At 38.7% G+C, this 27515-nt stretch overlaps 1 protein-coding gene across 5 annotated transcripts in view; it reads left to right on the top strand.

Annotated features, from left to right (window-relative positions):
- Positions 1-27515, top strand: part of LOC118854408 (LRP2 binding protein) — a 40571-nt gene that overhangs the window by 245 nt on the left and 12811 nt on the right. For all 5 annotated transcript variants that reach the window (XM_036764770.1, XM_036764769.1, XM_036764771.1 and 2 more), the window contains exons 2-4: positions 115-241; positions 3087-3199; positions 14375-14488. In XM_036764770.1, the coding sequence (XP_036620665.1) occupies positions 136-241; positions 3087-3199; positions 14375-14488 (333 nt within the window). In that variant the 5' untranslated portion in view covers positions 115-135. The remainder of the gene's footprint in view (positions 1-114; positions 242-3086; positions 3200-14374; positions 14489-27515) is intronic.

Here is a 27515-nt window from a genome sequence, read left to right as displayed (position 1 = left end):
GGGAGGGATGGTTGAGGGGGCTCGATGTGACAGATAATAGTGGGGAATGGGATTATTTTTTCTTCCCTCTAGAAAAATTTTTCTACTCATTCTATCTGTATTTGTTATTTACAGACTATCCACTGAAGAAACAGAATGAAGTTAATCAGTGAAAAACTTCCCACGCGTCCCCAAAATACTACGTTCCCATGTGCTGCCAACACTCAGAAATTCACCCAATGGAAAAAGGATAATAAGCAAGGTGCAAGTCTTGTTACTAGTCCTCCTTTACAAGTGGCTTTCTAAAGTTTCATAATTGAATAATAGTATCAGAGATGGGAAGTTTCTTATTCTTTTCAAGGTATTAGTGTTGTGTCTATGGGCTAAATTACTGAGCTTCAACTTTCCTATTTTTAAGAGAAGGATAATTATTAATATACTCTACCTCACAGGGTTGTTATAAAGAAAGTGCTTTATATGTAAATCTTAAAACAGTACATAAATATGGGGGGTTCTTTCCCAATTTACCCACAAGACAGAGTTCTAGAATTTACAACACTTTGAGAGCTCCGCTCCATTTATGTTTAGTAGAGTTTCTAGTTCTGTTATTAAATGACTGTATAAGGTAAGAAAAGTCAAACTTTCCTTACATTGAATTTATTTGGGATTAATATTTAAAGCTGCACATTTATTTGTTTGTTTTTCCTGAAGACATTTTTTTATTTTACGTATCATCGAGAAAGGTCAGCTCATTAGAAGATTTTAGAGCATGATTTCATATTTTAGTTTTACACAAGACAGTTTAATCCAATACAAGATGAGAAGCAGAATAAAACACTATTCTTTGGCGAAAGATTGCATGGCTAACCCCAGTTAGCCACATTGCAGGTGTTATTAACATATTTACACAGTCCCATAATGTTCCTGTGGATAAAAAAAAAAAAGTGTGAATTAGATGATCTTCATCAGATTTCAAACCTGGTTGAATGACCAGAACCAAAGAGTAGTCATTTATAGATCAGTGTCACTTTGGAAGGAAGTTTCTAGTGATCTTGCCTTTTCACCCTTCAGTCTTTAACGTTTTTATTGGATAAAGGTCATAAATAGCTTGAGCTCATCAAATCTGCAGAAGATCTATTTCAGAGCCATGATCCAAAAAAGATGTTTATATATACATTTTTGAACATGGCCAGAATGGGAATTTGTTTTGGTTGATTATGTTTATTTGTTACAAGAGTTTTGGTTTTCTTTTTTCCCCCAGTAGGGCAAGGTGGGAGGGAGAAAAACATAAATGCTTGTTAATTGGAACAAGAAAATAAAATTTCAAATGATTTTGATAAGTTAAACCATTGGGTCAAATCTAATAAAGTAGCATTTAATAGTGATAAAAGCCAAATTCTATTATGTGTGGGTTCAAAAAATAATTAACTTCACAGGTACAAGGTAGGGCGCTGGCGTTGTAGCAGTTCACATGAAAAAGTGCTAAGAGCTTCAGTGGCTAATATAAGGAAGGAGGATGTGGGGCATGGCCTCTAGGGTTGCTGCATGACAGGAAATAGAATCCAGGATGAAGGAGGTGATAGTCATGCCCTCATTCTGCCACTGCTAAAGTACTCTATTCAGTTCTGGGTACACATTTTAAGGATATACTTGAGCTGCAGCACACCCAGCTAAGGGCTGGCAAGATGGCAAGGGGCCTTAAGGTTATGCCTAGACTAGAGTTGGAGGGAAGTGGAGAGAAGTAGACCTAATAGCTGTCTTCAAGTATTTAGCTGCCATACAGAAGTTTGAGGTTAGATTTCTGCTTCCCAGAAGACAGAGTGAGTGAAATAAGAATGGGTGGAAGTTTCATAGAGGAAGATTTTCTTTTAGAGTAAGGGAAAAACTTTCTAACAATTCTAACTATCTAAAAACGGAATAGAATGCCTCAAAGAGGCATAGAGTGTGTTACATTTCACTGGAGATCTTTAAGGGAAGGCTAGGTGATGCCTTGTTGAGATATTCTGGAGAGAATTCTTGTTCAGATGCAGAATATTCTCTGTACTTTGATTTACATTTAAGTATTAATTTACCTGCTGTGTTCAAAAGACTCCAATGTGTAGAACCATAGAGTGAGACTATTAGAGTTGGAAAGGATCTTAGAGCTTACTCAGTTCGGTACCTTCATCTCAAGGAGAGATAATGATTTGTCCTACAGGACACATAGCTAGTTTAGTGGCTGATTTGGGGCTAGAAGATAGGCAGGATCTCCTCATTTTCAATATTGGGGTTTCTACATCAGCCTAGGAGTCAGAACTTCGAGTATGAAAAGTTAAATATTACCGCAAAGTAATGCAATCATATTCACACTCACAGTTGCCTCCTAGCAAAGGAAGCTGGTTTCACCCTACTTATATCCTCTAAGATTGCTCAACAAATACTTACTGAAAGCCTAGTGTATGTTGTAAAGCACTGCTTTGGTGATATTGGGAATACAGAGATGCATAAAAATAGCTCAAATCCTCACCCTGTTTACAATCTAGTTAAAAGAGTAATAATATATATGCGATCAATGAAAAATGAGATAATTAATGGTGTAAGCACTCAAAAGAGAGAGATCTCTGTGGGTTAAGGTGGTATATAATAAGGAGATGGGATGTAAGCCGAACTTTGTAGGAATGGTAGAATTTGGCTAGGTTAAGTGGCAGGAGGAGAAAAGAGGAGTATGCCAGGCCAACGTAATAGTAAAAGCAAGTGTCAAGTCAAGAATGAGCCAAGCATGGTTAAGCAATAGTAACTAGACTAGCCTTCTCGAATTGGTGAGGCTTTGTGTTGGGGACCTAGTGACTAAAAAAGAGTTAAATCCTCCTTAGAGAGAGAAAAGCGCTCCATGCTGGGTGCTAGAGGATGACTAGGAGGCAGTTTCCTCCTTTTGTGCTGCTGATTATTCTCATATACGTAAGTGCCAGTTTTAGAATGTGGTCTACAGCAGGAGTCGGGGCGGGGCGGGGAATGGGTCAGGAGGGATGGGTGTCTCTGTCACTGTATTTTTTCAAAAGATAGATCTTATGAACTTATAGGATTGTAATATTATAAGGTAGTATTCATTGAAAAACTTTTTTCATCAGATTATCACGATCACTCCAAGTTAGTGGAAAAAGCATTACAATTACTGAAGGAAAGAATAAGAAAAGGAGATCCTCTGGCACGTTTCCTGAGAGGTCAACTATACTTTGAAGAGGTAGCTTTAAAAACTTTTATTTTTAAAAATATTAAACTCAGGGGCAGCTAGGTGGCACAGTGAATAGAACAACGCCCCTGGAGTCAGGAGGACCTGAGTTCAAATGCGGCCTCAGACACTTGATACTTACTAGCTGTGTGACCTTGGGCAAGTCACTTAACCCCAATTGTCTTGCCTCCCCCCTCCAAAAAAGTATTTTAAAAAATTAAAAAAATATTAAACTCAGAGGATTGCCAGGAAAAAAAAAACATTAGTTGGAAATAATTCTGTTGTGGTATTCTCATATCCACTTTTCCTACATGAATTCATTAGGGAATGATTTAAAATAGAATAAACTGGAAATGAATTTTTAAAAATCGACCATTCCACCTTTGCCCTTATTTTTTTTTTTGGAGGGAGGAAGGCAAGGCAATTGGGGTTAAATGACTTGCCCAAGGTCACACAGCTAGTAAAGTGTTAAGTGTCTGAGGCAGGATTTGAACTCAGGTCCTCCTGACTCTAGGACTGGTGCTCTACTCACTGTGTCACCTAGCCGCCCCCACCTTTGCCCTTATGAATGGATGTGACCAGCAAGACTGTTTCTACTACAGAATCTTTCCCAATGTAAGTTAGAATCTTATCCTTTGTATAATAGTTAAGATCACTGTTTTGGTAGTTTTCTCTAGACCTGTGATTTCAGTGGTGTAGGAAACTCCTCCACAAAAGCACATCAGTAACAGATCAGGTCTGTGACTTGTGAATTGGGCTGATTCTTCACGCAGTATACTAAAGATTTCTTTAGCACGAGGATGTATCTTTCACATGTGAAAGGTAGATTCTGATATGTATACTTACGTATTTCTATTTGTGTGCATATAAATGTCTTTGTGACATATACATGTTATATAAAGAGCATACACATGTATAACATGCATGTATATGCACACTTTATATTTGTTTATATTCTATCTATGTATCAGTAATATACATACATTATATGCCTATGCATTAGGATTACATGCATAGAGACGTATGTATATTTTAAAGTTAATGACTGAATAACACATCCTAATTTATGACATTGATTACTCTTGAGTATATTGTAATATTAGCACCAACAAAATACCAATCTTTAGCTTTGATCACCATTTCCTCTTAAACTGGAGTGTAGACAGCCCAGGACCCCGAGCCCAATACCCCCAGGAAGAACAGTACCTTCCAAACTACTAGCCCTGCTTCCAGCCCAACTCCTACAGCCATCATTAAGGGAAGCAGCCCTTAGGAAGAAGGGGCCCACCATCAACACTGCCGAACAACAGCCACTAAAGGGGCAGACAGCCTAGCCAGGCTGAAGCAGTAAGTCACCCTGAAAGAGAGACAGAAGGAGCCATGTGCCAGGCAGTTATCACCACTCACCACCCACCACCTCCTCTTAAGCTGTGGTAGAGACATAGAGGTAGCCCAGCACCCTGATTTCAAAGAGCCCTTAGAATTCTAACTCTCTCAGACTGCTGGCGTTGCTTCTAGCTCAAAATCCTGCAACTGTTGTCAAAAGAAATAAGCCTTTTGGGGATGCAAAGTGCTAACCTCTTCTTATAGGCAGTGCAGCCTTGGCTCCTGAGCAGCCACAGCTAATGAAGAACTGGAAAAGAAAGTTTTCTTCATAATGTTCTTGACACTGTTGAATGTTTCATCACAAATGGATCTGTGATTTTATTAAAGAACATGCATTAGCATTAGCCCCATGGCACTTCTCCATCTTACTTGCAACTGAAACCTCCTATTTGTGTTTTCTCCCCCTGATTAGAATGTGAGCTCCTTGCTGTTGTATTGTATTCACAATGCTTTGCATTTAGTAAGTGCTTATTACATACTTTTAAATTAAATCATTATATGTGCCTCTGTATCTGGACCTGTAATTTCATTGGTATAGGAAAGTTCTAGTCTGGAAACTTCTATCAACATTATAGATCTGCAACACACACACACACACATATATGTATGTATGTATATATGTATATATATGTGTATGTATGTATGTATATGTATATATATATATATGTATATATACTTTATAGGACTAGAAAAGTGGCTGCGGACACTTGGATGTCTGTGTCAGAGACAGAACTGAAATCTAGCTCATCCTGATTCCAAGGTCCCTCTGTCCCATCGCATTGTCTCTCATGTATACATATATTAACATATATACATTTGTATGTACACATATATTAACTATATGGATATGTGTGTATATATGTGATAAAAAATAATGGATGAGGATCAATATTTTGTTAGCAACAACATTAACCAATTTATTACCAATCTTGACATTAATCATAGTTAGTTAATAATGTTTAGCACATCATCACCAAATTAGCATTGCAGACTTCAGTGAATTGTCAACATCAGCCAGCTGGATTTTGAGTCACAGACCTTGGGTTCATATGATGGCAGTGCCACTTGGTACTTGTGTGCCCCAAGGCAATTCACTTAATCTTTCTTGTCTTCAGTTTCTTCATTTGTAACACCAGGGATGGTCTATGTCATTTTGTTCTATGATGTTCGGATTCAGTCAAAGGGCCTTGAGGACCTTTGGATCTGTGGACCACATGTGGCCTCGAGGCTACAGGTTCCCCAGCCCTGGTTATGACCTCTAAGTTCTCTTCCATCACTAACCCAATTACCTTATTAATTGGGTTAATTATTATTAAAAATGAATTAATTATTAATAATTAATTAATAATAATGAATAATAATTATTCTTGATCTGGCTAGTACTTTGTAATTCTAATAGTAACTAAATATTTATAGGTTGAACACCTTTTTGTTCAGTTATCTAGCTATTCCTAACTCCTCTTCCCCAAGTCCCACTCACTAAACGCTCCCCAGAGTATCCAAAAATAAAATACATCCCAGACTACTTCCCAAATCTCATGTATCCTCTTCAAAGCCAACCCTGGCATGAAGCAGGTACAGGAACCTTAGCATGATAAGGAGTACCCCTGTTGACAGCCATTTCAGGACACAAAAAATGTAATCTTGTTAAACCTCCCCATTGAAAATATACAGAATTTTTTAAAACTATCAACATTTTGAAACCATTGTCATTCTTTTATACTTGAAATGATAACAATTGCTATTCTTTCATAGTGTTAGTTTCTATTTTTGTCTAAACTTACTAAAATTTAATATTAGCTAGAATTATGTCTATGGTGGAATTTATCCAGATAACATTAGAAAATTGTCTCTCGTATATTTTGAAGACTAACATTTTGTATTCACATAATGTCAACGTAGGCCCAATTGCAACTTGTCCTCAATGTATTTGTGATTTGTGGAAATCTCTAAGATAGGTAGCTGTCTTCCCTATTTTGGAGAGCTCCTTAGGGTGAGTCAAGCCTATTAGCTCTGTGTTTGACTTGAGATAAACAGAATAAACAAACCCCTCCCCCAATGGTAATCTGTTATGTTGTCTTTAAAAGTAAGCAAAACAAAGTTTTCAAAGTCTCTCACTGTCCTGAGTGCCATAAATTAGCTGCTGTATGGCACTCAAGGAATTCTTGTTTGCTGTCATAGTAGCAGTTGAGAAAGACCATCAATAAAGTGCAGATCAAAGAAGAGATTTTGTCATTTTATGATAAATCTGGCTCCCAAAATGCAAAAAAGATACTGTGATTGGTCAGGATTATTGCTATGAAGAAATACGGAGAGTCAGGACAAATGAAAAACACTGAAGCCTTGACATTGTAGTGAAGACTTATGGAGAAACTGGAGAACTAAAGACATAAAGAAGACATACAGCAGATGGCTGAACAAAACTCTGCAAAAGAGAAACAGAGGAAGATGGATGAGAGGAGAAGAATGACTGATGAGAGCAGAGAACCATAAGGGAAATAAGAAGTTAGTTTAGTATGTTATAATAGTTTGAAAGTTGGCATCCAATATGGTATGTATGGCACCTCACTGTTAACCCAAATGTTTTTCATAAATCAGAACATGCTGCTAACAGTTTAGGGGACTTCTAATGGGTTCATTATTATGTCTACTAAAAGCAATCACTAAATTGTGATTCACATTACTAACAGCCTTGTTTTAGAATATATTGGCATTTATTTTTGAATGGTCCAAGAAGGTTTTCCAGGAGACATATTCCTATGGATGGACGAAACAGGCAAGCCTCTATCATCTCTACTCCGGAGTGGGAGTGATAATACAGAACAGCAAACACCACCAGAATCACTTTTGTTTGACCTTTACTGTCATCAGGAAGTAGTATTGAAAAGGAATCTATTCAGTGAAATTCCACAGTTTCAGAAAGCAGGATACTTTATTGCCAGGTGCAGGAACTTTATAGAGGTAGCCAGAAATGATCACTTTAACTGAGTAAAAGTCAAGTCTATTTGAAAGGTCTTCAAAGGAGCCATTCCTCAATTGATAAATGATCAAAGGATATGAACAGGCAGTTTTCAGATGAAAAAATCCGATCTATCTATCATCATATAAAGAAATGTTCTAAATCAGTTTTGATTAGAGAAATGCAAATTAAAACAACTCTGAGGTACCAATTCATTCCTATCAGATTGGCTAATATGACAGAAAAGGGAAATGATAAATGTTGGAGGGGATGTGGGAAAACTGGGACACTAATGCATTGTTGGTGGAGTTGTGAATTGATCCAGCCATTCTGGAGAGCAATTTGGAACTATGCCCCAAGGGCAACCAAACTGTGCATACCCTTTGATCCAACAATACATACCATTACTAGGTCTGTATCAAAGAAGTCATGAAAAAGGGAAAAGGACCTACATTCACAAAAATATTTATAGCAGCTCTTTTTGTGGTGGCAAAAAATTGGAAACTGAGGGGATGTCCATCAATTGGGGAATAGGTAAACAGGCTGAGATATAGGAATATAGTGGAATACTATTCTGCAATAAGAAATGATGATTAGGCAGATTTCAGAAAAATTTATATGAACTGATGCAAAGTGAAATGAGCAGAAACAAGAGAACATTGTATACAGTAACAGCAATATTGTGTGATGATCGATATGAATGACTTAGCTCTTCTCAGCAAAACAATAATCCAAGACAATTCCAAAGGACTAATGATGGAAAATGCTATTCACATCCAGGGAAAAAACTGATGAGATCTGAATGTGGATCAAAGGATACTATTTTCACTTTATTTTTTTTCCTGGCTTTTTCCTTTTGGTCTGTTTCTTCTTTTGCAACATGACTAATATGCAAACTTGTTTTACATGATTGCACATATATAGATATAGATAGATATGCATCTGTCTATCTATCTATATATAAAATCTATGTCAAATTGCTTACCATTTTAGAAAGAGGGGAGGGGAAGAAGGGAGAAAATTTGGAAACTCAAAATTTTGTAAAAATGAATCTTAAAATTTTTCTTTACATATAATTGGAAAAAATAAAATTCTGTTAAAAGGGGGGAGGGTGCAACCTAGAAAGGGATAGCTGAAGAAAATTTGTTCAAGCAGACAGAAAGTGCCAATAGTTAGAAAGAGTGATTCAAGGATTTTTCTGTGAGTTAAAGACTGGAGGAGTATTGCTACTCAACATACTGAGTGCACTGCTCACATTGTAGTCCAGCTCGAACGCAAAAGTAAGTCAGGAGCTTGCCGGTTTACTTATCAGGGAAGGTAAGAGAGCTGTAGGCTGGATGTCAGGTAATTCAGATGACAAAAACTGGGAGCCCGAGAGATGTACAGGTACTCTTGTATCCATGGCACTCTGACCTCTGCTGGCCCCCTTCTCTGAGTGACTGTCACACTACTCTGTGTGGCTCCATTTCCTGTCAGATTAAACAACTTGCATTTACAAAATAGTCACTGCTCAAAGATCTGTTTTCCTTTCCATAACTGGATGCACTATCTTTTCACATATTAAGATGTATATCAACCTTTTGGGAAAGGGAGCTAAGCTAATGAGTATGGAGATGTAGAACTAAGAATGCTGTTCTTTGGAGCAGGGAAAAATAGTTTGAGAGCCAACTGAGGATGACAGTGCTGGAACATGAGGGCTATGAATGAATAGGAAAAATTAGCCCTAGAACAAGAAAACTGAAGGATTCTAAATAACTCAGATGGCCAGTCAGAGTGACTTTTAAGGATTTTATCCCCTCCTTGACCAGAGAAAACACTTTTCTTTCTCCAACTTGGAGATAGTAGTACAGACCTGGCAGAGGAAAAGTATAGGAAATTCTGTCCCAAGCTACTAACATGTTGGTCCACATATCACAGGGTGCTTTGGTTCACTTGAAAATGTCTGCCTGTATCCCCAGACATGATTTGGGATATCTGGAGTATAATGAAGCCATTTATGGAAGCTTTAAATACAATCAATTAGTCCTACCATGTGCCAGATACTGTATGAGGGGCTAGGGATGCAAAGATAAAAATGACAGTACTTAAGTTCTAATAGGGGAGAGAGTTATGAAGTGACTTAAATTGCAAAAATAGGACTTTGTGTTTGACCCAAGAGGAAATATATTAGGAGTTGCTGGAACTTATTTAAAGAATTGGGGGGAGGAGGGAATGATATAGTTAAATCCATGCTTTAGGAAAATCACTTCAGCAGCTGTGTCCATGGACTAGAGAGGGCCAGAGTTCCTACAGGGAGACCAATTAGAAGGCTGTTGTGATAGTCTGAGAGGGAGGTGATGAGAGGTTGAAAGAGGGTGGTTGGTCAGTGGGTGCAGAAAAGAAATGCAGAGATTAGGTTTAGAAGCAAAGATAATGAGTTCTGATTTAAACTTTTTCAGTTTGAGATGCCTGCAGGACATCTGGTTTGAAATGCCCTATGGTGATTTGGGACTGAAGCTCAGGAGAGTGGCTTTAGTGAGCTCATTACTTTGGACTCAAATGCCAGAATCTCAAGTGGCAAAAAGATCAATCCTGTGTCTAAATTAATTAGACTTATTAATGAGTGGGTACAGAAAGAAGCTTAGAGCATAGGCAAACAAAAAAGGTAACAGAGTTCATGAGGTTAGGCCCCTTCTACTAATAGCTTCCTTGGGAGATCATACAACTAAAAATTACAGATCATTTCCTGAATTATCTGAAATTGGTTTGCTATGAATTGTTAGAGTCGTTGGGAGTAAGTACCTATACTCTAGAATACGACAAGTATATACCTACAAGAGAAAAGGAAATCATTTTAAAGAGAACAACAGAAATTCAGTCTCCCCAAGACACAGAGAAAATTAAAGTATTAATGTGATTAACTATGAAAGTAAATGCTTTTCTAGGGGTCAGAGAGAGTATATTTTTATATATAAATGAATAGCCAATCTTTGCCTTCAGCTCTAAGTCTCAGGAATGTTGACACACTGAACGAATGGGATCTGCTGAATCTGTGTATGAAGCTACCAATGATTTTTTTTGAGGGGGGAGGGAGGTTTGGCCACAGAGGATCTCCCTGAAATGGGTAAAAATGAAGGAGCCAGGAAAAAAAAGAGGAGAGCTTTCTTCTTCTTGCTAGAGCAGCAGTGGACTATAATGCCTTGTTTCACAAATAATACATGGGAAGCACTGGAGTTTCTGGACTCCAGCCTCTAACAGGTCCACTCTTGATCTGGTCAGACAGGAAGACAGCTTCGAAGGGGTTAATAATCTTTAGTCTAGTCTAGTCTTCTCAGAAGTGTTGCTGATAATGCTGAGAGAGAGACCTACAGCATTCCCTAATCACCCTTTTTGCAGGGGCCGGCGTGAAGGGGGGGCACCTACCCCTATGTCTCAATGGGGTCAGTTGAGATAGGCACAGCTTGTGTACTCCCCTCAAGCCTTGATGGGGGCCAATCAAGGCACACACAGCATTACATTGTCATATTTCCCTATGAGTTCCCCACTGACTGACCAATGCCCACTTTCTTTATAGAGCAACAGACAAAGGAGGCATTTTGCCAGCAATAGCCTCACAGGTTAACTTTAGCAGTATTGTCATTCAGCACAAGCATAGTAAAAGTCACATTATGTCACCCCTGCATCTTACTACACAACCGCGGTGGAGATGTTTGTAAGTCAGGCCTGGGAAATATCTGACATCTGGAAACTAGAGATTGTCATGGTCATGGAGCCTGGGAAACTAAATTCTAAGAAAGAATGACAAAATCCTCCTTACTTACATGTCTAATGAGAGGCATATTATACATTGTTGGTTGAGTTTCAGTGGTTTGTTTTGCTAAAGTAGTATCAAAAACAATAAACCTTTTTATCAAAAAGTTAATGGCAGGCTCTCCCTTGTGAACTAGAATCAAGGTATCCTTAGTTAAGGGATGATTTTTGCCTTGTTAGGTGAGATTGGATTTGGGAAAGAAATGTAGATTAAAAGGAGGAGCTGAGACCACTTAGGCTCCCCATGGCTAAAGGCACGGTATGAAAGTTAGAATTACCCATAATTTGCAAAGAGGTTATTTTAGGGTCAGATTGTCAACTTCAAGCTGCATCTCCAGAAGCCGACGTGCCCTAATGTGTGGTAAGACAGGCAAGCAGCTAGTTAAAACCAGAAATCCCAGGGGAAGAGAGGCCCTGCACTGATTAGCAGCAAATGGCATTTCCAGCAAAAGGAAAAATTTATACTGATTCATGGAGTAGTTAGTGTAAAGACTTTTCTAAAAAAAAAAAAAGTGTGACCCTAATCCAGGTTCTGGACCTGGGCAACTTGCAGAGTTGAAGCAAGAAATGCTTTGAGGAACACTGTTTTACAGACCAAAAATTATACAGAAAGTAAAATATGAGGTTATATTCTCTTCTAAACTAGTTTCTCCTTGAACCTAAAAAGAAAGTAGATTTTTGTTGTTCTTTAATATGCATTGAGCATCTAAATTAGTTTTCCACAAATTATCTTTGTTTTTAGTGAAGTTTTTATAGTCATATTATGAGGTAGAGACCATGTAAATACTCTTAGGAAAAAATAGCATTTCATCTCTGCACCGTTGAATCTACGTTTAAAGAAAGCTGCTTTTTACTAGATTAAAGCTGGTGCAACCTTTGGGTACAGTAGGTGACTGATGGTGTGGTATGATTAGAGGTGTTTTAGAAAGATGCCTCCTTTAATATTCTCAGCTGCTGTTCTACTACTAAAGACAGATTCTCTGGGAATAAATTATTGCACATGTTGAAATGCATCTACCCTTTAAAGGGATAGCATATTAATGTGTTTATAAGTTATTCATACCCTAGTGTGAATGTCAGCTGTTAATAAATTGACTCGTAAAAGAATAGGGCAAATAATAATAGATGGGAAGGGGAGAGATAATTCCCCAGCATGGGGTTTTTCATACTAAAATAGAGTAAAGCCTGGTTGGGTTAAGGAGTGGTGGGGAGGGAAGCATTTGGATACAGCAATGTTTGGGCATTGGTATATATTATATATATGTATATGTGTATATATTATATATGTATATATACACATATACATATACGTACATACATACATATATATATATATATATATATATATATATGTAGAGAGAGAGAGAGACCTAGCTCAGCATTTTACTGACCTTTGCTTGATTAGCCTCCTATGGGAAGATGTCTTTCCTTACGTCTTTCCCAGCACTCTGAATAATACCCCTGCTTTATGTTAATATAGCATTTTCACATCTGTGATGTCACTCTGTGAGGAAGGCAGACAACAGCTGCCAAAGACTTGGAAAAAAAGTTCTCACCTCCAAAGTCCTTGACACTGTCAAATGGTTCAGCACCAGAAACAGAGTTTTACCAGCGGAAGTGACATTAAAGAAGATCACCACCTGTTTTGCCACTATACGTAAAGACCATGGGACCTTTCCATCTGAAAACCTTCTAGATGTGTGTGTGTGTTAGAGGCATCTAAAAGGCAGAGTAGAGTGCCAGACGTGGCATCAGGAAGACCTCGGTTTGAATCTTTTCTCAACTGCGTGACTGTAAAATGGTGATAACATTACCACCTACCTCACAGGATTGTTGTGAGGATTTAACAGAGTAACATGCAAAGTGCTTTGCAAATCTGAAAGCTCTATGTAAATGTTAGATGATTATTATTACAGTAAACATTTAATAAATGCCGTATTTCACCGCATAATCGTCACCACTGTATAATCATTTCACCCCATTTTTTCAGTCCAAAAATTGGTTTATAACCTTTCATCGCATAATCATAATTAAAAGGTAAACAGAGCAGCAATGTATTCACCATGTGGATTCGCATTTATCTCTCACACGTGGCGAGCCTAGGATTCTCAGGACTCGCATTGTCAGTATATTTCTGAAATCCAGCTTGCATAGTTTGTTTAGAGAGCTGCAGTACTAACGGTGTTGTCACTCAACCCAATGAAGAGCCATAGGCACAAGTGGAGGGGGCAGGCAGGCGAAGCTGCCGTGAGTAAGTCACCTGATCTGGTAAGCATTTTAACAGATATTCTCAAGTATTCCATGCATCCTAATCTTGCACCAAAGACAGTTTAGGAATAAATGATTTTTAAGTAATACCAGCACCCTACTTTTTTTTTAAATTTTGCCGTAAAATCTGCAACGATTATGCAGTGAAATATTGTACTCTTTCCATTCATTTGTCCCATCTTCTAAACTAGAACACTAAGGCTCAGAAAAGTGAAATATCTTGTTCAAACTGCATTAAGTGGTCAAGACAGCACTCTGGCTCTTTTGCTAATTACATTTCCTGGAGGAAATTTGGTCCCAGCTCTGAAGTTTTCCAAACTAAGTGACAAGGGTGAAATGGCAGTCTGGATGAAGTAACCTTGATGACTAAAACTGGAAGGGCAGCCATTATTATTGTTGTGGGTCAAGGCTCAAGGGCTAGCAGCAGAAATAGAAGAAAATGAAAATGGAAAGCTTACCCAGAATCGTCCTAGTTATCGACCTTCCCCACCTCCCACACTTATAGCTGACTTTGCAGTGAATTGATTACAATTGATGCAGGCTTATGTTGTCATTGTGTTATAATATACAATAATACTATATATAACATAAAATAATAATAATGTTACATGATATGTCATTATTATGTTGGTGAATCCTCCAAAAATATTTATCATGTTGGTAGGAGGAAGGGAAGACGAGGGTTACTACCTCAGATTTAGCTGACCTTTGGCAATAAAATAACAAGGCAGGGTGTTTGCTTATACATATAACAATAACATATGTGTTTTCTGGCACTTTTATAGGGATGGTATGAGGAAGCATTAGATCAATTTGAAGAAATTCAGGAGAGTGATCATCAAGCTGTTTACCAGTTGGGAGTTATGTATTATGATGGGCTGGGGACAGAAGCAAATCCTGTAAGTTGTCACTCTGCTTGAATTGGGAGATGGGTAGAGGGTAAATGTTGTTGTTAATAAACACCATGTTTCTATTTAATCTGAGCTCAAAAACCTTCACTGATGAGGAATTAAGCACCTTATAAAACAACCTATTTCACTTCAAACAGCTCTAATTATTCTCTGTTCCTATAAACAATGCAGAAGTCTCTCTCTCTACGATTTCCACTCAGTTCTCTAAAGTCAAGGAACAAAGAGAAGTCTAAGCCCTTATCTCTATGTTATGTATGTCTTCAAAGATTCTGAAAAGTAATTCTCTTATCCTGCCAAATCTTCTCTTCCTCCAGCTAAACATCCCTAGTTTCTTTGGTCTGTCCTCATATGGCATGGTTTTGAGTTCCTTTATCATCTTGTATCACTTGATCTCTTCCTTTGTTTGTACTCATATTTCCATCCATGCTTCCTCAGTTGTTACTTCATGTCCAGGCCAGGCTCTGCACAGTTCTGGAAGGAATCGTGGAGCCTTGTTTGGTCCTGGTCTTTGTTATCTGTGGTCTTTCATGAGGTACTGAGCACTGTTCTTTGAAGGACATCAGGGGTGGCTAAGATCAGCAAGGCTCCTGGTGTCTCTGGCTCACCTGATCCATTCTCCGGTCTTCCTCCTTCTCTCTTCCCATCCCATTCTCCCTGCTCCAACACCACTGCTAACTTCAAATGTCCTTGGATCACCCTTAGTTTTGGTGCTAGAAGAATTCTGTGTGTAGAGCTCCTGGGTTGGGCTCTTCTGGTTGGAAACCCTTCCTGAGTGCCAGAAGGCTTCTGGCTCTCGCTCTGTTGGCCTGGGCTGGAAAAGGCACTTACCGTAGTTTCTTAGATTTTCGGATCATTACTCGGTTGAGTACACTTTAAAATCTTTATTAGAACAACATGATAGTACAATTATTTTACTCCCGTTTATTCCCCTTTCTAAGCTGGAAGTCTCCTCCAAACTTTCACCTTCTTTAGCAGGGCATCCGCAAACAGTATATATACAAATTGTTACTAATTGGCTCTGGATGAAACACAAACAGGCCCGTTTGTGGAGGTCATTAGATTACTCTCTTTTTCCTCCATACATGCTAAATGGAAATCCTTAGCTCTCTGCTGTTCTTGCTGTTAGCTGGTAATCTGTCCACAGGAGCACTTTGTAATGTAGGTATTTGTACTTTCTAAGAAAGCAGACCTCCTGGCTTTTCATAAGTCATTTGGTGCTAGTTGTCCAGGTGCATTTAGGGAACCCTTGCCAATGCTAATGTAAATAGTTGCTTCACCTGTTATTTGTGAGAATGTCTTTCGAAGAAAGTCAGAGTTGTTGCCTCTTCTTTTCTCATCTAACCTTTCACAGTTGCAGTGTTGTTTTTTAGTGAACTTACCTCTTTTCTGTGCATTGTGAGTTTTGCAGAATACAGAAATGTATACTTCTTGCCATGATAAGAGATTTTCCCCAAAGAAATGATAGCCAAATTAGCATTTTAATGCTAAATGTGTTACTGATACTATAAAAACCACAAAAATAGCCAGAATATTTTATTATTATTATAGTACTAGTAGTATTACCACTGTAGTCGTACAAAAATAGTTGTATTATTCAGATATATATCTCATATTTATGCGCCAGCTTGGTACTCTACCCAACATTTATAACATAGCTTCTGTAGGAAAATGTATTCTCAGTTCGAAATCATTGAGTTGCAGATGAAGAACTCCTTTGTAAATTAGGAACTTCCTGTGTACTGTGTAATCTGAAAAAATTGAGTTCACTGATGAATCCCTTTAACCTTAGAGAAATGTGCAATCAGCCAATTCATAGGCTAAACAAAAACTTCAATGCCAAATCAACTTTTAAAAATCAATATCTCTGTAAGCATGCCCTCCAGATTTGCATTTGGGAACAACTGTGGTATTTATTGCTTAAATGATATGTATTGCTTAAATAATAAATATTTATAGTTTAAATAATATTTTAAATAATATTTATTTATATGATATATGTAGTCAGTCTAAGAACTGTTGCATCCTTCTTTTCCAACCCTACTGAACTACAACTAAATTTATCCTTGGAAAATAGACACAAAAGTCTGTTTCTGGGCTCATATTCAAAGCCTTTCAAGCTTCCTGATGGCTTTTGAGATGCTACCTAGATTCATTTCCATACTATATCAAGATATTGGATTGGACTTTTGTGGAGGGAGTTTATGTGCCTTTTCTCTTTGCACAGAATAGAAAAATGGAGATTGTATGAAGAACTTAGTGAGATCCTCCAAAATAAGTGAACATATATTTGATATGTGGTAACTTCAGTGAGAAGGTTGGCACAGAGGACAGCAAAAAGAAATATAAGAAACCAGAGGTTTATAAAGTATTCAGAAGCCTCGCACCTAGGTATGATAAATACTTATTTCAAAAAAAACACAGAACATAGTCATCCCAGAATGATAAATTAAAGATGAAATTGACTGCATCTTGACAAACAGAAAGTGAGTGGTTGGTCTGTGGACAGACATCAGGGTATATGCAATGAAAACATGTGGAAGCGATAGACTTTTTTTTTTTTTGCCAGTAATCAAGTAATCATTTAATTAATTAGTTTCATTAGGAGAAACAGATTTGCAAATCAGGAATTCTCCTGATCAGAATTCCACCTTGCTGAAGTTATGACAGAGATTATATACATAAATCACTATGGGAAAGGAGAAGGGAAGGTGGATTACAAACAATTATTTCCCTGGGCATGAAGGGTTTTCCATCACAAGCCCATAAGTGGAAGACAATACAACAGTTTTGGAGTCAAGTCTTTGGGGGTCGTGACCACCCCACCGGAGGGGACAGACTTTTGCAGAGATTAGCAGTGGACTGTATCTTTATGCACAACTGAATGAAAAGGTATAAAGTGTATAGATACACACATGTATGTGTGTATATATCTGTATCTCCATTAATTACCTCAATATAACTAACAAGATGATATTTGCCCTGATAACCTTTATCAGGTAGGAGGCCTCTTTGGTCAAGTTACAGAATCAGTAAATAAAGGTGTGAATAATTCTTGGAGACTTCTCACTGCAGTCAGCCTGTTCTCTTCCTCTTCTGCCCTCCTAGGCCCAGATCAGGGTCATCCTGTGGGGTCTACTCAAGAGAAGAGGTACTGTTGGAATCCCCTCAACAAGGGGACCGTCCAACTAAATGTCATAGTCTAGACCAGGTAGTCTTAACTTGGGGATCTGTGAACTTCAAAAGAAATAAACAAACAAATAAATAGTATGTAAATATAATTGGCTTCCTTAATAATCCTATGTATCTATTTTATGAATTTTAAAACATTATTTTGAAGTGTTGATAGTTTTCATCAGATTGTCCAAAGGGGTCCATGACATAAAATGGTAAGGATTTCTAGTCTGAACGTTAGGCATTCTTTACCTCTTTGATTTTTCTCATGCTGATCCTTAGGTGAGTCTCTTTTGAGTGATCATAGATCTCCTTGAGTAATATAGGGACTTGATATAGCCAGCACAATGTCATCTGCAAACAGGAGTATCTGCAAGACTTACCATTTACAGGGATTCCTTCTGTCTGTGTTTTGCTGAGTATTTCCTCCATGACTAGAGCAAGTACTTTTGCTCTACAGCTCTGGTTTACTCTTACTTGCTATTGATAATTAAAGAACCTTTGAATAAAGTTAGGAGTTGTATTTATCAAAGAATCTTATACTGATCTTAAAATATGCATAAGAAATACTTCATTGAGGGAGAGCTTTGAAGGCTCCTTTTTTCCCCTTTTCTAAGTTAAATGCTTAAAAAATAGTAGATGTAATAGAATTGCATATTCTCTGTACCTTTCAAGTCAATTGTAATTATGAAGATAGGGGTCTGCCATATACATAAATTGTAAAAGCTTCCCTTTTCCCCTCTTATGTTTTTCTGAAGATTACCCCAATATATGTGTAAGCATCCTTATAAGGCTTCTATTGAGATAATCATTATATGGAATATAATGTAATAATTGAATATGAGAGGTACAGAATTTTATGAGAGATCCAAGGAATGAGAGATCACCTCTTGCCAGGGGGAACGGGGCAAGCTTTGTAGTAGACAGCATTTCAACAGATGGACATGAGAATATCCACTCCAGGTGTCAGAGAAAATGTGAGAGTATTTTCAGAGACTGGGACAGTATGAGTGAAGACTGTTTTCCCATGTCCCTATAACAGCAGCCATACTGGCACACCCAGGATGGCTGCTAGCACAGGTTCTTTGATCTGCTTCTCTAGGAAAGACTGCTCAAAAAGGGGTTAACAATCCTACTTTTAATTACATTCACTAGTTCAGGGGAAGGGTCAATACCTTGAAGGTCAGAGAAAATACAAGCAGAGAAATTACAAGCAAAGACCAACAGACAGGGCTCTTAACTGCCTGAAACAAAGCAATATTGCTATACACTTTACATACAGCACTGGATTGAGAGAGCCTTTATATCTGAGTATTCGGGGGTCTGAACATATGGCTACTCAGAGTCTCAACTAGGGAATCACAAGGTCCTTCTCATAAGCAAACCCCCAAAGCAAAATACCAACTCAGAGTATGTATACACTTCCCAGAGCCAGAAGGCATCACAATCCTTGTGACTCAGTGCTTAATCAACTTAGTACCAAAAGGTGTGAAAGCCTTCCTAAGAGCAAGTGTCCCCTAAGCAAGCTTCCCTTAATGGGCTCCATGCAAGGCCTGTTAATGGATAGGGAAGATCTTCATATCCCATTAACATTACAGTCCCCGAGGGAATAATGAGTAGTCCAGTTTGCAAAAGGATAGAATACATGAAGGTAAGAAGTATGGAATAACTCTAATATAGTTTGAAGTCAGATTATAGAAAGCCTCAGAGGTTGGGCCGAGGAGGTGAGATTTTGTTTAGTAGGCACTGGGAAACCGTGGGAGGCATCCAAGCAGAGAAGTGACTATCTATATTCAAAAGCTGTGCATTTTCAACAACTTGAAAACCTTTCTCTTTGTTCATTTATAAAATTATCCTGTTCAGACTCAGCTCTAGTTCACCTTATATAAGGAAAGCAAAACTGGACTATTCAGAACTTATTTTAGATTATAATCTTTAAAGTCATTGATTTTTACTCTGATTATAATAAAAAAACAGTGGAGGATGATAGTAGACTCAGGGTGCTCCTTGGAGTGGTCTAAAGTGGAGGTGTCAAACACAGTTGTGGCCCACAATGCTCCTGAGTGGGCCCAAACCAGATTAAAATATAATTGGGAAATAGTTAACAAAATAAATCAAAATACAATAAAGCACAGATAATGTTACATTTTAAAACCAAGTCAGCATGTGGCCTGCAGTGTCCTTATATAGGTCTGGTTTAGTGGGCCCCATTTCTGAGTTGACACCACTGGTCTAGAACATAGAAAGCTATCCATAGCTCATATAGCTAGAGCACCTGATAAGAACATTAGAATGTGAATTGCATTAAGTTTTAACCTTCTGTATTCCTTATTCTTTAATTTCAAAGATTAGGCATGTACTCTGGCAGTTCTTATCAAGCTGGAAAGACTTGAAAGATGGGTCTGGCAACACAATCCCAAGATCTGCCCAGCTAAATTGGATAGGCTCATCATAACAAGGTTGGCCACAGGGTGCTTCATTTTTTTTTAGGCCCAGCAACTTATGAAGAATCTACTAAAGTGTAGAGGTGCTCTAGTCAGTCAGTCAATAGCCACTTCTTAAGTGCCTACTATGTGCCAGGCAGTGTACCAAGTGCTGAGGATTTAAGACAAAAAAACGACAGTCCCTTCTCTCAAATGGGGGAGACAACATGCAAAAAGCTATATTCAGGGAGAATTGAAAATAATCAGCAGAGGGAAGAATTATGGGAGAATGGGAAAGGCTTTCTGTAGATGGTAGGATTATAACTGGAAATTAAAGGAAGCCAGGAGGCAGGGAGAAGGAGGGAGAGCATTTCTAGCAAGGTAGACAGCCTGAGAAAATACAGGGAGCTGAGAGATGGAGTCTCTTTTCAAGGCACATCAAAGAGGCCAATATCACTGGATCACAGAGTATGTCAGGGAAGGGAGATATAAAGTATAAGAAGACTAGAAAGGTGCATGTAGGGGGACCTTCCAGTCCATGTCACTTCAGTGATGGGGAAATCAGAAATCCGTATTGAAAGGAAAATTTTTCCTTGGGCTTTTCACCCTGATTGTAATGAGGCAAAACTCAAGACAAAGAGAATTAAAAGGAGTTTATTATAAGCATGTCAAAGTAGCAACTGATGGGCTGATCACTGAAGATCAGTGATGGCTTCAAGGTAGGGCCAGCTTTTATAAGACAATTCAGATAGGTCTGCCTCAGCAGAAGAGGTTGGGCCCATGCATCTCAGTTCCTCCCCAAGGTAGCAGCAACATGACAATTTGCAGGTAGGGGTACAGAGATCACAGGTAGGGGATGACTTGGCTTCCTGACCAAAATCAGGGGCCTTGGTGACAACTCCCCCAACACTGATTGACAGGTAGGACTGGAAACAATGGGATACTGAGTGAACATAACTTTAAATACAGATGCTTAGAAGTACTGAGGAAGTGCATCATCTGGGCCGTATGAGTCTCTTTCAAATCAAAAAGGATTCTCACCCCCACCCCCCACTGTTTATTGAAAATTTCACTGAGGCTAAAACTGTCACGTTAATTTTCTCACATTTATCTGATGGGACTAAAGTTTGACATTGAAACAAATGACCCTTCTGTCAAAATGCTTAAAAGCCCACAGGAGCCTCCCTTCCACTAATGGGGAAGGACTTTATTGGAGGAACATTTGCATGATAGTTAAACGAATGATACCCTTTGGAGCAAATTGAAAGCACCATCTAGTAGGTACAATTTCTCACTCCATTTTAGCTATCAAGCACTGCTTAATCCTGGCTTGTGCTTTTAAAGAGAAACTAATTTTTCTTTTTATCCGTGGAGATGCTGATGTGGAGAGCCCCCAAGTTGTAGCCAGTTCTTACCCCTGTAGAACTAAAAACAGCTTTTTCAATTCTTTTCTTGTTAATGCGGATTAAAATGCCCCAGGGGAGGAAGAGAAAAAAAAAAACCTTCCCTGTGACTGCTTTCTGCTAATTCTAGAAACCTTTTGTTCTATTCTGTATTAAAAGACTGGGGTGGGGTGGGGGGGACGATGACATGGTTTTATAAAGGACTCATCTAATATAAAGTTCATCTAATCCAATACCATCTTATAGATAAGCAAACTAAGGTAGAGGGGAGTGAAATGCCTTGCCAGATGTCATGGGCTTCGTAGAAGTGGGGGAGCCGGGACGTGAGCCCAGGTCTCCTCAGTCCATTCCAGTATCCCTTCTGTGACATCTCTGATTGATTAGGATCCACTCCATGGAGGGAGGAACCCCATCAATCCATCTATCTACAGATATTTTCTTTTCTCTTACATTTCTGAAGCCTAAAACAATACTTGATAGAGGCCGTGCCTCCCCTCTGCCTGCTCTCGTAGAATTGAGTTGATTGTCTCATATTTGTTCCATATTTCTTAAGACATGAAAGCTTAGCCTGGTATAAAATAGCAATTAGCTTTAAGTGGTTCAGGTTATTCATTAACCACTGCATCAAGGTCTTGGATCTTTCAAACCAGCTTCTAACTTTTTAAAGGGGTTGATTCCATTTTTTGAACATTAAAAAACTTACTTTACAAGAAAAATGACAATTTACAATAATGTCTTCAAAGAGGCCACCGTTGCTTTTAAATAGTATATCGCAATGCTTAGACCTGATGTCATAGTCGTGAATTGCTCTGGCTCTGACTCTAACCCTTTAAATTAGTGAAGATTCTGACTGGCCTCTAGGGGGCAAACAAGTCACATAATAACCTAGAAAACAAAGTAAATGCAGTATGTTCCTTCTCAAATAAGGGGCCCTGAACTGAAGTTCAATCCATTTTTTTATAGAGTGATAGAATTATAGAATTAGAAGGAATCTCAGATGTCACCTGAAGCAAAACATAAATCCTGTCTACACCATCACCCCAAATTGGTCAGTGGTTCCAACCTCTACTGGGTGATTTAGTGATAGAGTGTTCATTACTTCCTGAGGTTTCTGTCACCATATGAGGGCATCTTTAATTATTGGAAACACTTTCCTTATATGGAACCTAAATCAGATTTGTCGTCATTTTTGTCTATCTGTCCTAGTTCCACTTTCTGTGACCAAGCAGAGGAAGTCTAATTTCAATCAAACATGTATTAAGCTCCTATGTGCCAAGAACTATGCTAGACACTGAAAGGTGCTGTCCACATAAAAGCCTTTAAATGGACAGCTAGGTGGCGCGGTGAGTAGAGCACCGGCCCTGGAATCAGGAGGACCTGAGTTCAAATCCGACCTCAGACACTTGACACTTGTACTAGCTGTGTGACCTTGGGCAAGTCACTTAACCCCGATTGCCCTGCCAAAAAGCAACAAAAAAAAAGCCTTTAAATATATATAAAGACAATTATGTCTTCAAAAGTTCTCTCTCTACTAAGATAAACATCCCTAATTCCTTTAATCATAGCATGGTTTAGATTTCCTTCATCATCCTGGTCCCAGAACCTAAGAGCTGAAAGTAACCTCAAAGGGTCAATGGGTTCTTTACTGAGAATTCTCTGTAATATCCTCAAACCAGTGGTTATCCAGTGATCACTAGAAGTGCCCAGGTGAGGGTGAACCTTATAATTTCCATGACATCCCATTTTACATTTGGCTAGCAGTGGCTGGAGGTTGTCCTTCTTTGGACACATTCTAACTTGTCAATACCTCTACTAAATGTAGAGAACGCAATACTCCAGATATATGCCACAGTATAATAGAGTTGGACACTTTCTATTAATGCAGCCTAAAATTAAATGAGCTTTTGGTTGTCGTATCAGAGCATTCATAATGAAGTCTTAGTTAACTAAAGCATGTTTATTGCATATGAGCAACTTTCTAGAAACATCTCCCACATCCTGAACCAACCCACGTGCGATGACTTTAAACTTATTTCACTTAAATTCCTTCTTTCCATCTTGTTAACTTCAGCCTTTTATAAGTCTTTTAAGATTTTTTTACATTCCTCTCATGTCATCTTATATGAGCCATCTTTCTAGCTTCATACTAACTGTAAATTCATTTAGCATTTCATCTATGTCACCTTCCAAGACACTGATAAAATGTCAAATGGAACAGAGCTATAGACCAAACTTTCCACTAGATACTCCTCTCCAAGTTGACATCAATTTAGTAATAAATAGTCTTTCAGTCTAGTTTGTCACCAGTTTTGAATCTATCATCCAGTTTTTATCTTTCCACCTTAATTACCCTGCTGAAATAAAGATACAGGCAATGAGATCTTCCCTGCCCTTGAGAATAAAATATGCAAAGTATTAATTCTAGTGCAAGATAGAACCTCATTAAGAGCATAGTCAAAAAGAATGGCTTAAGTGAATCAAAAACATCTTTATATGTATGTTTACTATAAAGTCCATGAATGTATATCTTTAGGTCGTTTCCATCTGTGAGATTTTATTGTGTTAACTTTTAAAAAATTTTTTATCTTTTTACTCAGACTTTACTTAAGCTTACCTTAAAACTATTCCTTTTCAGTATTTCAACATTTTCCTACAGGATAAAGAAAACAATGAAGTGAGTAGAATGTTTAGAAATTGCCAGGTGCTGATTTATAAGTATACTTTCCTTAGGAAATTAAGCAGAAAAACACTGTCCCAACTATCTATTTGGTACCCCTTGGATAATATCCTGAGCTGACAGTAGCCACCTTTGTCCATTTTTACCTAGGATCTGAGACAAACAGTACCACATAATTAAAATCAGGAATCCATTGGAATGTGATGTTTTATATCCATTTGTTATCTCCTCCTATTTTAATAATATCATGACTCTCAGTTTGCTTGGGGAAATACAACTTGACATCTATAGATAAAGGTTGAGAATTTAGTGAGAGATTGTAGCATTATCAGATATTAAAAATTGTTTTATAGATTCATTCATTACTCATTCTAATCTCCAATTGAGATGAGCCTTTCTGAATAATGCAGATGTCTCAAGGTTTATGTTGATATTTAAGAGAATACTGCCAGTAAAGCCAGAGAAGCCTTAAAATGTCATGAATCTTCCAGTGGGTTGATTTTCTTGACTTCTGCTGATATACTGGTGGACATTTTGAAGTTGCGTATTTGCCTTTAGATTCAACCTGAATTCAAAAACTTTTCAAGCTTGGGGTACTTTTCTCTTTTAATAAAACTTATGCCATCTGAGAAGTTGAGAACTTTTTTAGCCATTTGCTTGAATCACCATCTCACTCATATCTCAGGCATTCAACTACCCTGACTAGAAATAGGGGGTTTAGAGGGACAAACAAATGTAGCATTGACAGGCAGCCAAGAGAACAAATAGGAGGGCATATGAAGACAGTGGAATCATTTTTCTGTCCAGGAGAGCAACTCAGTCAACAAGTGATATTGATGTGCCAGGCACTGTGCTAGACACTGTGGGGATACAAATTCAGAGAATGAAACCTAATTAATACAGGCATCCTGTTTTCGTGGAATTTACGTGAAATGTCCATTTGTTATTCAGTTGTGTTTGACTCGTGACCCCATTTGGGGTTTTCTTGGCAAAGGTATGAAGTGGTTGGTCATTTCCTTTTCCAGCTCATTTTACAGGTGAAGAAACTGAAGCAGACAAGGTTAAGTGACTTGCCGAGGGTCACATAGGTGGTAAATGTCTGAGAACAGGTTTGAACTCAGGAAGATAAGTCTTCTTGACTCCAGGCCTGATACTGTAAACACTTTGCCACCTAGCTGCCTGAAATGTTCCCATACAGAGGTCTAAATCACTCCAGAAAGGCTTGTGTGAAAATGTTCATTTTCTTACCTGTGGGTTTACTCAGTTCTTCTCATTTAAGATGTGTATGGAGTCAAGATTACACGATCATTTGGCTACTGCATTATTAGATTCAGAATTTAAAATTAAAAGATTATTGAAGGAAAATGTGAGGTCTCCAATTCTATGAATATTTCCAGGTTAGAGTGGCTTAAATGTAATTCTGTCTGGAGGCAGAGAGGTTGTAAACTCTTTGAGGCCAGAGGCCTTGTCTTATTCCCTGGGGGAGGTGATCTCCACTTGGAGGTTCCTTCCAACCTAGCATCGAATTATTCTGCATTTCCCAGAGATGAATCCAAAGATTACTATATTTACAGTCAGAAGACATGAATGTGAGTGAGTGTTGCTACTTGCAGTCTGTGTGAATGTGGGTCAAGTCATTTTCTCTCTCTAGGTCTCAGTTTCCTTTTCTGTAAGACAAGAGAATTGGATCAGAGGTGTAAAACCTGAAACGGCAAGTAGTCCCTAAAACTTCCCACCATGACCCTGAGTCAGACCAAGCCATAACTGAGAAATGTTTCACAAAATAAATAAAAATACAATACAACAAAGATAATGCTAATTTGTGGTTTTCTAAGCCAATATGTGGCCTGCAGGAATCCATTTCCTCATTTGGAGGGGATGTGCCAGCTCTGCCACACCAGCACTCCTCCTTCCCCAAGAACCCCCAACCCGGACTGGGCTTAGATCTTCAGCAGGCTGTGCACTCCTGCTCTGATCCGCCACTGAACTCCTCCCACCAGGTGGGCCTGGGGCCAGAAGCAACTGCAGCTGTACTTCTGTAGCTGCCCCACCTCCGCTGCCCCGGGGGGGCAGTGGCCGAACCGTGAACTCCTTCCACTCCCGCAGCTTTTCCCACTAACCTTCTCTGTTGTCTTTGGTGTTTGTGGGTTGAGAAGTCTGGTTAACTGCTGCAGCTCACTGATTCAGGGCGCTAGGGCCTGCTCCTCCTGGCTCCTGGTCTGGTTGGTCCGTGCTGCTCACACTGGGCTCTGCTGCACTCCACTCCCAGCTCCGTGCGGGATAGACTTTACCCAGAGACCATCCAGGCTGTCCTGGGCTAGAGCCCTGCTTCCCTCTGCTATTTTGTGGCTTCTGCAGTTCTTCTCTGTTGTCTTTGGTGTTTGTGGGTTGAGAAGTCTGGCAACTGCCACAGGTCACTGATTCAGGGAGCTAGGGCCCGCTCTGCCCGGCTCCTGGTCTGGTTGGTCTGCATGGCCCACGCTGGGCTCTGCTCCGCTACCAGCTCCGTGCTCGAAAGACCTCACCCAGCAGCTATCCAGGCTGTCCTGGGCTGGAGCCCTGCTTCCCTCTGCTATTTTGTGTGTTCTGCAGTTCTAGAATTGGTTCAGAGCCATTTTTTATAGGTTTTTGGAGGGACTTGGTGGGGAGCTCAAGCTAGTCCCTGCTTTCCAGCTGCCATCTTGGCTCTGTCCTCTGTTAAGATATTTTGAATCTTGATTGTAACAACACATTGTTAGCTATCCTTCCTGGGTTCATATCATCTATGAATTTGTTGAACATGCCATCTATGCTTATCCAAGTCATTTGTAAAAATGTTGGACATGATACCAAGGACAGATATCTGTCTACTACAATTGTCAGGAGGAACCTCAAAGGCCCAACCCCCTCGTTTCACAGATGAAGAAACTAAGGCCAGGGAAGTTAAATGATTTGTTCAGTACCTAAGAGTTGACGCTAGTCTATTAATGACTACTTTTTGGATCTAGAGAGTTGGCCAATTCTGCATCTACCTGTGTCATTATACATAGTCTGCATCTCTCCATCTTTTCTATAACAGTAGCATGGAATGCTCTGGCAAACACCTTTGCTGAAATCTATACATTCGGTGTCTGTGGCATTATTCTGGCCTACCAGTCAAGTGATTCTGGCATGGCCTTTTTAAAATGAAATCATGCTTTGCAAATCTTAAAATACTATTAAAAATGCTAGCTGTTCTTGTTATAATGGAGAAAAAACACCTCTTTCACAATACATTTAAGAATTTTGTTAGGAGGAATTGAAGATAATTGATCTATAATATTAAGACTCAATGTTTGTTTTTTGGAAGCATGACTATATTT

Source organism: Trichosurus vulpecula, chromosome 6, assembly GCF_011100635.1.
Source record: "Trichosurus vulpecula isolate mTriVul1 chromosome 6, mTriVul1.pri, whole genome shotgun sequence".
Lineage (NCBI taxonomy): Eukaryota > Metazoa > Chordata > Mammalia > Diprotodontia > Phalangeridae > Trichosurus > Trichosurus vulpecula.
The sequence above is the reverse complement of the archived record's forward strand: the minus strand, read 5'-3'. Positions and strand labels throughout refer to the sequence as shown.